At 41.8% G+C, this 13,073-nt stretch overlaps 1 protein-coding gene across 1 annotated transcript in view; it reads left to right on the plus strand.

Moving 5' to 3' along the window:
• CPXM2 (carboxypeptidase X, M14 family member 2) overlaps window positions 1-13,073 on the plus strand; it is a gene marked incomplete at both ends in the record, with an annotated part of 80,406 nt that overhangs the window by 44,958 nt on the left and 22,375 nt on the right. Inside the window, 2 exon segments of the mRNA XM_082486698.1 lie at window positions 6,058-6,142; window positions 6,669-6,819. Coding sequence (XP_082342824.1) covers window positions 6,058-6,142; window positions 6,669-6,819 — 236 coding nt within the window.

Consider the following 13,073-nt stretch of genomic DNA (forward strand, 5'->3'; position numbering starts at 1 on the left):
TATTATTGGAAGATACACATTTGTGTGCCAGTCTGGTTCTATTTTCTGTTAATTTGGGTGGGTTGTAACAGCGATAAATCAGATTATGTGACAGCAGAAGGAAAATATGTTCAGCTGGAGCCAGGTCCATTGCAGATGATACTAACCTGAACTCTACCAATGTTTGCTAGTCTCATCTCCAGCATCTCCACCACTGTGAGCTTGAGCTTCTGCTGACCAGCACCTGCCTACCTTCCTCATTTGTCTCAAGTCACGCGGGGTTTTGTTCAGGTGGAAAAGCATCCTTAGAAAGTAGAATAAGCGTATCGGATTTATTTCACTTGTTGCCGTTTCAGCTTTCCGTAATTGATAAGCTTGGCCTGAAAATATTGCGTGCAGCAGATGCTGTTCAAACAAAATAAAACCCTGTCCAAATAGTCAGAAGTCTCGGCTGATGCACTCGCCTGCGGGAGGCCGGGCAGCCCAACGCTGGGCATCCTCCACTGCTGCTCGTTTACCACTGTCGTGGTTTAGGCCAAAATCCTCTACTGGGGACCTGAGGGACCCCAGATGGGACCGACAGATGCTCCCCTCTACCCCTCTTCAAAGAGAGAGGCAGAGGAGGGAAAAGAGACTTATGAGTTTAGAAGGAACTAAACTACTTTAATGAAATATTAATAATAAAATAAAGAAATAATGAAATATATACAAAATCGTATCAAGCTCCTGAGATGACAATCACGTCACCGGCTGGCACTGGGGCAGTCCCAGGCTGGACTCAGTGACGGAGGGGAACTGGATTCTGGATCTGCATTCAGGATGGGGATCACAGGCAGACGAACAGAGTCCTCCTCAGACGTCGGCCATTGAAGGAAGAGCGCTGACCCTTTGATCCCTCAGCTTTTATACTGAGCATGAGGCAGATGGGTTGGAATACCCCGTTGGTCAGGTTTGGGTCACCCGTCCTGTCCGCTCCTCCCCGCAGGTGGGACCCCACTATGCTTTGCTGCTTCCGACCCTCCAACGTGGCAAATAGCAAAGTTGGTTGGCCCTGGGGGTTAGAGCAATGAGTGTAAGCAGGAGCCTCTCTGCATGCCATGCCCGGGCATCAGCTGCAAACATTGGTCTGATCACTCTGAGAGAGTGAACGCTGACTGCACAATGTGCAGTTAATGTCAGTAGTTAGAGAGGCCCCGCTAAGAAGCGAAGTTACTGAACAAAATTGGTCCTGTTTGACCTCAAACCAGGACAAGCGCTCAGCTGTGTGTTGCGCTGAGTTGGGATTTATCTATGCGTCTAATATACATAAAGAAAAGTAAGGAAATTGCATTGGGGAAGGCAAGGCAGAAGGCTGTTGTGTTGTTCTGGTGCTGTCATGTCGTCTCTCCCTCTGCTCGGTAGCCGGGTGATGTGGGTAGGTAAGGACAAGCAGAGCCTCTGCATGGGAACCTGCTACGTCTGTAGGAGATCTGCTTTTAATTCTCCATTTTGATTCGGGTTTCCTCTTTGTCCCTGGGCAATTCACTTAATTTCTCAGCTTGTCTGGTTTTGGATGGGAAATGGACAAGCTGGGTACTTCCATGCGTCACAAGAAACTGACTTTAAAAATCTAAGATGCTCAAATAAGCCTTGTCTAAAGCTAGTGCATTTACAGATTAAAAACCAACTAATTAATAATAATTAAAAAACCTCACCCCATTAAGTGAATTGGAATTGTATTTGATTTTGCATTTTCTTTCTGTGAAGAGACTTGATTAATCTTGGTGATAGATACTGAGCTTTTTCAGATAGGTTCCTCCTGAAGAGATAAGGCTGGTGTTAAGTTTTGAAAAGAATTATTAATGGGAAGCACCTGAATCCAAGTGATTCCTGTCCAATCTGTATCTCGTGATCCTTTTCTAGCATTGATGAAATTCATGAGGCGCTCATGTAAGTAGCACTTTGTGTTGGAGCATGGTGAACTGGAGGCAACCTCGAATACTTTTGAAGGTACGCAATAACTACGGCATTGCCTATCTTCCTGCCAAGAAAGAGCTCGGTAATTGACACACTCTTTTCTCAATGCTGGCATGGGACTTCCCCTGAATGTCTCCTTGACTCTGTAAAATGAACAAATATCTGTATTTTTTGTCTGCGGAATGTGATAGTAGGTCCAGGGAGATTTTAACAGACTGACTTCAGAAGAGCTTCTCTGAAACATCCATAGGGACATCCAAAGTACGGTAAAGCTTTATAGCTTGCTGTCAGCTTTCCTTAGACAGCTTTATTGTTCAGTGCTGATGGGCCCCGAAAAGATTCAATGTGACGTGCTGCAGAAATTAATGTCTGCAAATCCCAAACCCAATGAGATGGATCTTCCTGCCATCAGGTAACGACACAAAGCAGGTGGCATCCCCCAATGCTTCTTCTAGCACTAGACTTTGCTTCAGCTGTCGTGTTTCTGTGATGGATTTCCCTGAAAGCTTCAGATTTCTGCGTCTGTGTGGATGAACGGAGCACCATGTACGTATTAAACTCTCCAAATCCGGGAAGCGCTGTGCTTACTGCAAACGGACTGGCTGGTGGTTGGAGCACACGCAGCACTTCCATCCGCTTCCTGGAAATGTCAGACCTCCTGTGCCACACGTGTGTGGCATATCTGCAGAGGTCGAGAAGATTTAGTATGTGAATGCTCTTCTGCTGGTCTGTATCTTTGGAAACACCCAGTATTTCAAGATAATCGGCTGCCTGGTCAGGAGCCCTCTGCGTTATCTTCTGCGTGTTTCCCAGATGCTCGGAAAACAGAAATACGTGCATAAGGTCCCCTTCCCCACCACGGGAATGTGATTCCAAGGGGAATTTGAATTTACAGCAGCATTTTTAATATTAGCAGAAGTTGTTTTTCTTACGACGTTGGAAAAAGGGGGGAAGAATTTAAGCCCCCAGAGGTAGTTTTGCGTTCAGTGCCAGTGGGAGAAGAATCTGGTCACCTGTGATGTTTTGATTCTGCATCTCAGCAAATGCAAAGTGGACGCATGTTCCTCACAGGCGGGCACAGTTAATAGGATGTGGTGTGTGACTTAATACATTACACTGATTTATCTCCTCCTGTGACCCTCCGTAGTCCTTCTATACAGCAAATGTACACGACTGGATGTAGTCCCATTTGTATTTTAATTGGCGGACTGCCTCTGAAAAGCATGTTACTTGTTGTCACTCAAGATGGAATATGTGTACGACTGATTAGTATACATTTTCCTTTGGGAGAAGTTTGAACCTTCGTAACCGTAGGGAGTGAGAAAATTAAAATACAGTAAACAAAAGTGGTAGCTTGGAAACATGAGTGTAACAGCAACGCTTTCTCATGCCAGTAAAATGAGCTGGTTCTTGCTCACATGCTCTCTATGTGACAAGGGTTGTCTTACAAAATTCTCAATTATAAAGAATGTCCACTGTTGTCTTGTCTTTATGTGACTGAGATGTTCTGTTTGAGTTGCTTTTCCAGGCGTAGAGTAAAGAATATGGATGTGTTGTATTTGCCCTCCTAATCTTATTTGTGCAGTTGAAGTATAAAAAGTTTTGTAATCCTTCAGAAGCAATGATGTTATTTGGCTTGTGACATTGCTTCTTTTGGCCATTTAATGTGATTTTGAAAAACTGCCAAGAATATTTAAAAACAAACAAACAAATCCCCAAAACAACAATGACAAAACGCAAAACCAGCCAAAACATCCAACACCACTTGCTGTGCACTGAACGTGTACGCTACCACCACCCCCCCAGTTCAAACCCGTGAGTTTTGCTTTCAAGCTTGATTTCTTTTTCAATCAGAAAAAATTACTGTTTTTTTTCTTCCTGGAGTTTTGATGTTGGCCATTTCCAAAATTCCTAATTTCCATCTTTGCTAGAAGTAAATCTGCATTCTTTCAGCTTGTGATCGTAGAGAAGTTGAGGGAAGAAGGTAAAGTTCTTTACAAGAGTGAGTGGAAAGTGATATAGTACACTGAATTCACTGTCTGTTTTGCTGTATATCATTTTACAGCCATAAAGACCTGAGATGCCACCATGGCACTTCACAGATCTCCAGTAAATCCCCGACCCCAGGAGATCTTCCACTGACAGGCAGACAATTAGTATTTTCAGTGTGCTGCTAACTTGTTAAAGTTGTTTAACTAATGTTGAAGTAGTGTGTGTGTTACAGGTGACAGATGTATTCATGTTTTCAGTGCAATAATAAAAAGTTCAGCCAGTTTGGCAATGGTCGAGATTTTTCCGTTTAAAATAACATGGATGGCAATATCTATTCATTGAAGAAGGCTGGTGAAAGATTTGCAAAGGAAAGGTGTAGTGTGTAAAACAGCTGGGTTTGTCCAGTCATTTTTTTGAAAATCACATGATATCTCAGCCTTTGACTTTTGGGGGTATTAGTATACCGCATGCAGAAGTGCTTTTCTAAATCCTGCTAAACACTTACCTAATCTTTGGGTTTAGGCATCATCGTGGACATCAGTCTGAATCTTTTGTGCAATAGAGTTCGCAGTTACTCAGAAAATGAAATAGCAGATGGAAATCTAAAGTTATAAATTTTCTGCTGCCACACATTGATGTAGGCACTATTTGATGGTCACTATTTTGTGGCAGATTAAGCTGGATGAACTTGTGCTGATCATGTGGCTGATGAATTTGCTCTCGTTCTGCCCCTGCCTCTTTTTTGGTCTTCACTAGAAGCCTGACTCTCTTTTTTCGTGAACACGTAAAGGTTAGTTGGTCCCGTTAAACATAAGTACAGTGAAGTCAATGTGTGTGTTCATAGGTAGTTTGCTAATGCTATTTATTGATTTTAAAAGAAAAACAAATAAAGTTGCTTTGGATGGGGGAAACTTTTCTTGTGTGTGTTTGTCTTTCCAGATGCTCCTTTACCTCTGATCCATGCGCTCTGCTGCTTCTCCCATAACTGCCCCTACTCTTCTTTGGGACTCTAGTCCCAAGAGCTTTCCTTAGCCTGGTTTCACTCCCACAATCTGTGTAGCTTAGCTAAGAACCCGTGTTCAAGAATGCCTGCTCCCGAGGGCTGCTGGTTACACACGATCAGTTTATATACGTGAAAACAGAACTTAATCATCCTGGACTGACTTTACGGTACAAAGATGCCTCCAAGCCACGTGTCTCCTCCAAGTCACTGTCTGTTGAAACCAGGAAGGTGTTAGAGGGAAAAAAAAAAAAAAAAAAAATTACTGCTGCCCTTTCAGGCCAACAAATATGAGAGGAAAGTCAGGACATTACCTTCTCCACAGCTGCATGGGAGTGCCCTACCAGACGGTGTAAAACTACATAGCTTTAACTTCATTCCGAATATAGGAAGCAGCATTTTATTTCTCCTCGTATTCTTCTTTAGCTGAATACAGACAACTCATAATTTAAGTACGAGTGAAGATTTTGCTTCTAGATTGAAGGGGATTTTGCTGTAAGTCAGGTAACAGGCAGAAAGATCAGCCTGCGGAAGATTGATCTAGACGTTGCGCCAGTGCACTCGTGCTGTGATCAGTTGGACTCTGTGCTGTGCAGAGACACAATTCTCTCTTCATTCCTACCTGTTGCTGATAAAGACAAGAATGACTGCAGGTCCCAGTCGTTCCTGTGTTGGAAGAAATGGAAATTTTGCTGGTTGAAATTCATGGACTTTGCATCCTAGAGGATTTTCTTTTTTTCCCCATCTTCTCTGATAGTAACAGCAGAAATAATAAATGTTCTGTAGCTGAAAAGGTAAGGTTTTTGAACACTGGGTGCATCTGTTCTAGATAAGCCATTTATCCCGAAATCTGCATGTAAAAGGAAAGGAGAGCAGTAATCCCTCCCCTCCTGGAATCACAGAATATTATCTTTTTTTTTTTTTTTTTTTTTTGCTTCTATATGCTAGGCTTTGTTAATTGTCTGTTGACTCTAGATTTGCATGTCACTTTTTCAGCCATGTGTCGGCATGACTTTGCCCACTGGGCTTTCCGTTGCTAGCACGCTTACAAGCTTTATTACAGGAAACAAAATCTGCAGTCATTCTAAGTTATGGAAAAAATAACTTAGATACTCTTTGTCTTTTTCAAGGAGTAACTGGGTGACCTCTTACAGAGTATTGGTGAGCAATGACAGCCATGCATGGACTGCTGTCAGAAATGAATCTGGAGATGTGGTGAGTATCACGAAACAGATGTTTTATGAAGGGCAGAGGTGGGAAAGCGGGGGCTGTCCACATAGAGTTTTCATTTGCCGGACTAGTCAGTGTAAGACCACGAGGCAATGTCTCTCAGTGGTCCCACTACTTTTAAGAGCAAATCACGTAATATAGAGAGGGACTCAGAATATCCTATATGACAAATCTGCATATGTCTGTGAATGCCAACCTGACAGTCGTCTTACTGTGACGAGACATGTTTCTTGTTACATGGCCCTTGCAAGGGTTCGTGTCAGCCTGATGGTTCCTGGGGACATCTCATGCCCATGAGGTGCCTTTTGTTGGAGAGAAGGCGTGGAGCTCTGGCTCCTTTGGCCCTCTCCGAGGGGCACGGAGGGATTGTGCTCTTTGAAGAGCAGTTCTGGCCTGAGCCACCCTCAACCTGGGGCTGTACCAGGGGACTTTATCTGATTCTGTTACCGAAAGTGCTAAAAGGCTTTTTGAAGAACTGATCTTGCCATTTCCATATGTTTGGCCTATGTAGATTTTTGAAGGAAACAGTGAGAAAGAGATCCCAGTTCTCAATATGTTGCCGGTGCCTCTGGTTGCACGTTATATCCGTATAAACCCTCGGTCCTGGTTCGAAGAAGGTAGCATCTGTATGAGACTGGAAATCTTAGGGTGTCCTTTGCCAGGTAAGACTCTTTCTCAGTTGATGTTGACATGTCTGCCTGTGCCAAGACTCGTAAATTTTATTTCCTTTGGATATCTTTGTTTTTGATATACTACCCGTCTTTAGTGAGCAGAGTTATGCAAAAAAACCAACCCAAAATATCTGTCCAGATACACAGACAGTACCAGGATAACACTTTAAATGCAACCACGTAGTATCTACAAGTGGCTTTATTAATAAACCAAGATTGTATGGATGATCTAACAGGATTTTCTCTGTTGTTTGGGCTGAAGTGCAGTGCAATTAATCTTACTGAGTGCATGTATACTAGAGAGGATTACGTGTTGGGACAGTCACTTGCAGATGTCCTAAGCTTCTAAGACAAGAAAGATCCATTATAATTATGTAGACTATATTTTTACTATTTTTTAATATTCAATGTACAGGCCATAGGACTTTCCAGAATTAACCTGAAGGCAAATATTGTGACTGAAGTAGTGCATATCTTGTAGGGGGAGGAAGGGGAGTTGGGGATGTAAAGAATTTCTAGCAAATGTCAAGTGTTATTGAATCCAGCATGATCCTGGTAAGTCTCAGGTGAAGCTAAATGGTCCTATCCTTGGTAAAGATCGTGGAAAAGACACAGACTGATGTTTAGCACAAGCTTCAGGTCTTACCTGTATCTCTTATCATATGAGGGCAGAATACAATCAGAGTTTTGCTAAACAGTCTATACGAAGTGAAAGCTTATGCAAGGCCACTTAAAGACAAAGGCATTCAATACCGCAAACTACAGCAAAGCCATGTTTCTGTTAAGCACATTGTAAATAGTGGTGAACTTATGTCTTCATATGTGTGGGTGTGTATCAATATTTGAAAAACGGTTTGTTCAAACCTTTTCTAAGTTGCCCACTGCTCATTCCACATCTCTCATCTGCCTTTTTTTTTTTTTCCCTTTGGTTTTAAGTCCTGGCACCTTGGGCATAGTGCGCTCTTTTTTTTGTTTTTGGTTTTTTTTTTTTTTTCAGGGAGCTATGAATAATATTTTCAGAAATACTAGAGCCAGAAAGAAAACTGCCTTTCCCGAGCCTATCATTACTGCTTTTACTGTTCCTGCTGCTGTTCAGAGACTTGCTGCCTCCAATTCCACTGTTGATGTAGGGTCTTCACGTGCCTAGCAGAGGTAGACTGATTTTTGCCCTGTAGAAGTTTAAATACTCTTAAAAAGAAGACAAACCAAAACCCTCTGGGGCACAGAAGGGATAATTCTCTAACATAGAGAAGTATGGGGCAAGTACTGTCACAAAGCGTAGTCTGTAGGTGCATTGTCGTGAAGCAGTGAAAGTTGGCAGCACTCGGACATCTGCTTTCCTGGGGGTAAAATACATCCTGCGCTTGACTGGCAGTGACCAGCGGTGTCCTGTCTATGTGAATATTCATGTTTTCAGTGTATTTCAATCGTGGGGTTAGAAAACTCCAGCTCCGTTGGGTTCTTGTTTCCCATTGTACCTTTTACCCTGGAGCGGCAATTCCAGAGCCAGTATTTCCCCTCAGCTCTTGAAAGGACTGGTGGGCTGTCGAAGAGCAGTCATCTATCCCGAATTCCTGTGCGGGTTTGCAGAGAGGATCCACTCGCTGTAACACCCGGTGAGAGGCTGAAGGAAAAGCATGGCTTTCTCCAACACCGTGACTTTCCTGGCATGCAGGACACGCGTGGAGGTCTCCAGGGAATAACAGAGATGACACTCAAACCATTTTGGAGAGCTTTTTGCAGGGAAATTCTCATAATCCTTTTGTATTCCATAAAACTACACCCAAAGAAGAAAGAGCAAAAAAGTTGATATTTGGAAAGGTGATTTTTATTAAGTGCATCAGTTATTTACGCTAGATTCTCATTGGGTATACACCCATATTGGGCCAAATGGTGCTTTGCAGTGTCAGCATTTGTCATCCTTCAGCTTCACAGGGCCATATCAGTGGGTGAAGGTGCTACTGAGGTAAGAACATATCTGCAGTTCCACCCCCGTTGCAATGAGCGCCGTTACAGCTTGTTGCAGGGCTGGGATTCGCATGGAAACAGCATCAGTGCGTCCTCCTGGTAGTCATTTATTGAGTTAACTGCCTGCAGTGGCCGATTCAGTTGATTCCTGAAAGAAAATACCAGAATCATTCATTGAGAAACACAATGGCAACGGGGTGTGTTTATGCAAAATGTAATTGGACTGAAAGAACTAATCGGTTTTGATAAGCTGCTGACCCGTCTTTTTGGCTCAGAAAGAACTGACATTTCTTTCTTCTAGCTCATTTTATTCGTTGCACGCAAGGCTCTCAAAACAAAGCTCTTTCCCAGGTTGCAGAGGCCTTTCCATGCGTGTTTTCTTCCTGTAGGACGTGACTTTTTTTTTTTTTTTTTTGCAGTTTCCTGTAAATGGACTTCTTCAGCCTTTTTTGGTGTCTTCTTACTTGTTCCAGTTTAGGTAGCCAACTGGTTTGGCCATGAGTCCAGCCTCTTTCATAGCGCTGCTCTGGTACACTGTTGACTGTGTGACTAGATATTGAAGGTTCATTTCTGACAGAGGTTTCCTCCATAAATCTGAGCAAGTCTCCTAAATTCATCACAATCAGGAGGTGAAGCTCTGTCAGCTCACACAACTCCATCCTTTCCAGAGACCCATGAAAGAGGTGAGGCGAAGCTCAGTTTCCTTGAATACCTGCTGTGGGTTTGATTATATTTGCACCCTGAGTGTGAACATATAAGAAATCAAGCTGTCAGGAGGAGAAGTTTGGTCATATTTTAGAGCTCCCGTGCCCCGTGTCCTCCTGAGGCAGTGACAGTGCACAAGCGGATGGGGTTGTAGGGAAATACCCCAAGGGGAAAAAGATCGCGTGGAAGGAAAATCAGTCACTTTTCATGACTGTGAATTTCTGTTCTTGTCTTTTAAACTTGTAATGTTAGGTTTTATGTCTTTATTAATCCCTGAATAAATTAAGTGATTTGCATTCAGTCTGTACTGTATAGCAGCTTTCCATCACGTAGGCTCATGAGGGAAGGTACGAAAGGAATACCAGATAAAAAAGAAATCTGAATAAGATATTAATATTCTAGGAAAGCTTGTTAGCATTGACGGAATGCGGTGAAAATGGGTCTGTCAGCTAGGGTAGGGCTCTGTTAATAAAATCTGCAGCATATGCTAGGTGCACTAAAAGTTGGACAAATAGTAAGAAAACACTATTTAGATAACTGGAACAGAGAAGTTAATGATTATCTAATTGGTATTAAATAAGACAATTGTAATTTTCATCAGTGAAATGCTTATATATTATTCATAACACACATTTTTGGTGTATTGTAGGCTAGTTTTGCCAACCAACCTTTTCTAGACTAGTACAGTGGCTCTACAAAAAAGCTGTGTTATCCAACTGTGTCAGAACCGTCTTTCGGGCAACAGAAGAGCTTTGCTGTTTCACCAAGGGAAAAACATTTAGCTGTGGAGGAAAGATGCCAGAAAATGCTACCTGTAGCGGAGTGTCATGCTGGCATTTCTCGCTGGAGAGAAAGAGGACGAAAGCGCCAGCGTTTAATTCCCTCTCCAGTTTCCAAATATGTTAGTATTTACACAGATGTAGACTGACCTGCACAAGCTTTTGCAATTGCCTCAGAGGGATGGATGTACTTTCCTTGCCTGTTCTTTCTCAAACCTAAGGAAAATCAAAAAGAAACTGCATGTGATCAAAAGTACCCAGAGAGAGGAGAGGGAAAATTAGCTGAGCTCTTCATGCATTTATTTATACTGTAGAATATTCAAGGCAACAGTCAATTATTTTAATGGAATAAGTCTGTGATTAGATTTAATTTTTAATAATTCTTATATAGAAAACTATGACTGGCATCAAGATTATGCCATCGCTTTCACCCCAAGCTAAAAGACAAACTGCTCTGTAACGGAGTACGGTGTTTTGCAGTGGATGCATCACTCAGTCCTAATTTCATTGCTTGTCTTTTCTTGCCAGGCACCTGGTTAAGTCTAGGAGTGTGCTCATTTTGTATAAAACTGTGACTTTCTACAAGTATCTTTCAGTATAAGTGCATGTGTATACAATAGTACTAAATTCAGCGGATTACTCACCAGAGTAAAGTTTTACTTAGAGTGACAGTCTGTCCTTGTGTTCTGCTTTTGTCATTGCAATGCTAAAACTTAATCTTGGGCAATTTAAAACTTTTTTTGGAAGTTTGCCTGAGCAAAAGCTAAATAAAAATGACACCAAATTCAATAACTCTCCTGGGAAAAGCCAATATAGTATGTTTCTCCATACTCATCAAGACAGATGTGTCCAGCAATGCAGTGGGTGTCATTAAAAGGTTTTTCTTTCAAATTTTATTTGTACAGTGAAGTGTATGCTATTCTGGAAGTGTATTGCCAATCCTCAAGATCACCATTATTATTAGAATCAAACTGTAGAAAATCATTAGAAACATCAAACTTGGTAGAAAACCTTTAAGAAGCAACTACCCCAGGTTCAGAGCTTGCATGCTATTATACTTCATTAAACTTAACTGGAATTAGTTGTGTGGTATTTGAGTATACATCGACGTAAATAGAAAAGAATCCATATATAGTTGCAGAGTATTTGTGTCACTGCTGATTTAATGTGTGATGCTAATGCTCACGACTGCCATGACATAGATCACGTGGAAAAAAAAATTACAGTCATCTGATATGTCTGCTAGGGGATTTTTTCAAGATTACACGTGTGCTGTCTGTGATACGTTCAATTTTGGCAAGACAAGTCAAATTCATTTATGTTACACAGAAATAAAAAAAAAAAAAATCAGCCATTTGCAAAATGGCATGTTGAGGTTTTTAAGGCAATCTAAAGGATTTAGACTAGACTATTCTTTTTATTAAAAACTTATTTAAATCACTTGGATTGACTTCATTATCATGTCCATTTGGAGTACATGAGCCCAACTTCTGAGCTTGCTAGGTGTGATAGCATCCAACTCGCTGTAGGACTTCTGTGAGAACGAAGCGTGTGAACAAGCCCTGTTGGGAATGGATGCAAGTTTTACCTACCAAACGAGAGTATTTTGATCGTATTGCTTTGTGAGTGTTGAGTCCATCTTCAAGTCATTGCAAAGCTCATTTCGTACCTTTCCATGCAAGTTAAAAGAACATTGAGAACTAAAGGAGAAAAGAAGAAAGACCAACAGATGTTGTTGATAACATAATAACTGGAACCCCACTGGAAGAGTCAGGGCTCCACTGCTTGAGGTGCTGTGTAGAGCTGGAATGTAGCAGAAACTCCCTTCGATATGTCAAACTGCCGAGCAATTGGTCCTCTCTGCTACTTTTTATGGGCAGTCCCCAGAGGTCTCGTGCTGGAAAGAAGTTGAGCATTTCAGAGAGTCGATCTCTTTCTTTCATGGAAATATTCCGAACCCACCTGGATGCGTTCCTGTCCAACCAGCCGTAGGTGCCCCTGCTCTGGCAGGGGGTTGGAGTAGATGATCTCCAGAGGTCCCTTCCAACCCTGAATATTCTGTGAAATGAAGACAGAAAAGGCTTCCTAGTCACTTGTCCATCTTTACGAAGAGTAGAATTATGAAGGTAACAAGCTATCTTTACCTGCAATCTTAATAAACTCTACTAATTACCATAAAGATGGATTAGTGGTAGAAAAACCTCACACATTCCTCTGTGTAAATAGGAATGCCATGCTTTTGCAGGATCTTTTCTCCTTGGAAGAAACAAAGACTGTCTGAGGTAGTGCCATGAATAAACGAGTGTATTTCAAATCGAATTCTTCTGTGGCTTGAGATTCTTGGTCTCTTACTCTCTGTTTTATGGAAGAAAATAATTTTTGCCGAGGTGGACCTAACCAGCTGTGCACAAGATTTGTATGCGTTTCTACATCTTTAGCTTTTAATTTTCTAATTTGTATTCCTGCTGCAGCAGAAATCCAGCGATCCAAGCAGACTCACAGTAGAGCCTGGCAAAATGCGAGTGTTAATTCTCGAGGGAGCTGTCAAATTGTGCGTTGCTTTTGAGGACGGACCAGAGATACAGTCATTCTCGCTGTACAGTTTTTTAAGTTTCCACCAACTCCACAACATTCACAGTCATTCACGTGATATTAATGTTTGATGTATGGAAAAAGTGCCAGACTTTGAAAAGAATGGGATTAAAGTACTAGGAAAAAAAAAATCAGTTGCTGTGTATTTTGGCTCGTGGTGCTAGAGAAAGCTTTCAACATCCTGGCAGTTTTATAATGTTT

Source organism: Vanellus vanellus (genome assembly GCF_965231255.1).
Source record: "Vanellus vanellus genome assembly, chromosome: 7".
Classification (NCBI taxonomy): domain Eukaryota; kingdom Metazoa; phylum Chordata; class Aves; order Charadriiformes; family Charadriidae; genus Vanellus; species Vanellus vanellus.